We start from the raw sequence: 2500 nt of genomic DNA, 5'->3' as shown, positions 1-2500 counted from the left end.
AAACGCCGGGGAGTTATTCAAAGACATCGTTTATTATTAAATAATTCGAAACTTGACTGCATATCTAACTCTCTCACTTCTTGGGTTTTCTTCTTTTTGAGTCATCTTGAAGTGGATGACTGTGACGTCACAAGTCCTTGTGACGCCCTGATTGGCCAGGATAGAATGCACACTTAATGGATGACGTCACCATTGATGCTATAAATAAATCCTTATCCTTAACAGGACAAAAAAATAAAGGTTTAGCTAAACATCATCCTTATTGTCTTTTGACATGTCGCTAACTACATAGAATTTAGATTACATAACTTTTATATACATTTCAGTTATTGCACTGGTGTCATGCTGGGCATACTGTTAGTCACATAAATAATAATGTGATACTGAAATTATTTACAGGATATCAAACTTAGCTGTTTTTCGTATATACAAATATAATACAAATCAATTATTTAAAGCTAGTTCCATTGCATTATATACAAACATAAACCTATAAAATCTGAAAAGCGAAAATAACATTGCATACAAGACAGTTTTCCTTATAATATAAAACAGAGCAGATTGGTGATTAGGTGGGAATTCAACACATACCCAAGCATCGTCGTACCGTTCGCTATTTACACATTTTTTTCTCCAAAATATTGCACCGATGTCTAGCGACCCTTCTTAATTAAACAAATAATAGTTTGTTTGTTTTAGATTAGCACAACACACCTCTCTCAAGAAAATAAACTGCAGTTTTGCCATGGTTGGCGATTTTCATGAAGCGGTTTGCCATGAAAAGAAGAAAAAAAAATTACATTTGCAAAGATTTCTGCATGGAGATCACCGCCATCTTGTTCACACATGTTCAGTTCTTCGTCGTTTCTCGAGGAAGATCAGGACGGCTGGCCGGCGGCGTGTCCTCGGGGATGCGAAGGGCGGCGTGTCCTTGGGGGCGCGAAGGGCGGCGAAGGGCGGGGAGATAAAGCAAGGAAGTAAGCCAGCATTCAAGAGAGAAATGTGATAAAATGTAATGGTCGATGTAGGAATGGATTTTTTTTCTTCTTATCAAAGTGGAGAGAAATAGTCACGGAAGGAAGTGGAAGTGGAAGAGAGATAAGCGGGAAGATCGGAGGGCGTGAGAGGGGAGGAGAAGGACGGGCGGCGGGCGTGGGCGGCTCACTTGGGCTCGGCCTCCTCGTCGCGGTCTTGGTGGGCGCTCATGTGCCGCGTGAGGTGGTGGCGCTCGCGGAAGCTCTCGCCGCAGTAGCTGCACTTGAGCTTCTCGTTGCGCCGCTTCTTGTAGGGGTCGGGCTCGCGCTTGTGCTGCGAGCGCATGTGGTACACCAGGTCGGAGGTCATGCGGAAGGAGATGTTGCACTTGGCGCACACGTTCTGCGTGGACAGCGCCAGCGACGTCAGGCTCGGGGGCATGATGGCGGACACGGACGGCTGCGGCACGAAGGGCGCCGCCGCCGCCGCCGCCGCCGCCGAGCTGAGCTTGCCCGCCTCGGCGTGGGGCGGCGCCGACAGCGGGTAGCTGAGCGACGAGAAGGGCAGCTTGTAGGGGTCGGCCGGGTACATGGAGGAGCGCAGGCGCGACAGGGCCTCGCCGGCAGACAGCTCGGCGCCCGAGGCCTTGGCGTCGAGGAGCTGGTGCTGCGACTTGAGGTACTCCTCCACCAGGTTGTTGTTGAGGCGGTCGGGCGCGGCGGCGGGCGGCAGGAAGGGCGCCAGGCCGGGGGGAAGGAGCCCGGGGGCGGCCAGCAGGGGCGCCAGTGACTTGGTGCTGCCCAGGAGAGAGCTGACGGCACTGAAGGAGGCGGACGCGGGCGGCCAGGCGGAGCTGAGCGCGTCCAGCGTGGAGGCGGCGCTGAAGGGCGGCAGCGGCGGCGGCGAGCCCTGCGATCTGGTGACCTTGGTGAAGGCGCTGCCGGGGGCGGCGTCCTCGCGGGGCGGCGTCGAGGGCGCCGGCGACGAGGACGCCCTAGCCGGCGGCGAGAGGGCCTTGTGCTCGGCGGTGCGGCTCACCTTGGGCGGCGAGGCGACGTCGGGGGCGAGCCGGGCGTCGAGGGCGTGGTCGCGGGCGCCCGTCAGGAAGGCCACGTCGAAGGTGCGCTTGACGGGGGAGGTGTGAGGACTCGTGCCCTCGCGAACGCCTTTCAGTGCATCCATGATCATGACGCCTGTGGGCGAGAGGACAGCGTTACGGCAAGGGCTTTGGGCGTTACGGGCATCGGGGAAACCTCCCGATTGTCATACCACAACTTCTCTTTCTTTAGAGATTCTACATGAGAATGTTTACGGACGTCAAAATTTGTGTATGGAATATACAGAGGAAAATTCTTATTGTGATTTTATAAATTTATTATGATTTAGATATCTAATAGAAATTTGGTTAATTGTAAATCGAAAACACCAACACAATCAAAACAAAATAACTGTGATTGTCTGCTATGTAAATAGGCAATACCTTTAGCAAGAAGTATGAACAAATAACTTTTGCAGACAAAAAAAA

At 52.3% G+C, this 2500-nt stretch overlaps 1 protein-coding gene across 1 annotated transcript in view; it reads right to left on the bottom strand.

The window, feature by feature from the left end:
• Positions 1–12: 12 nt before the first annotated feature.
• LOC122244815 (uncharacterized) overlaps positions 13–2500 on the bottom strand; it is a 2710-nt gene continuing 222 nt past the window's right edge. The window contains exon 2 of the mRNA XM_043002792.2: positions 13–2168. Within this exon, the coding sequence (XP_042858726.2) occupies positions 1162–2163 (1002 nt within the window). The 5' untranslated portion in view covers positions 2164–2168 and the 3' untranslated portion in view covers positions 13–1161. The remainder of the gene's footprint in view (positions 2169–2500) is intronic.

This window comes from Penaeus japonicus, unplaced genomic scaffold (genome assembly GCF_977035675.1).
Source record: "Penaeus japonicus unplaced genomic scaffold, GWHDUDI00000001_assembly GWHDUDI00000036, whole genome shotgun sequence".
NCBI classification, from domain to species: domain Eukaryota; kingdom Metazoa; phylum Arthropoda; class Malacostraca; order Decapoda; family Penaeidae; genus Penaeus; species Penaeus japonicus.
The sequence above is the reverse complement of the archived record's forward strand: the minus strand, read 5'-3'. Positions and strand labels throughout refer to the sequence as shown.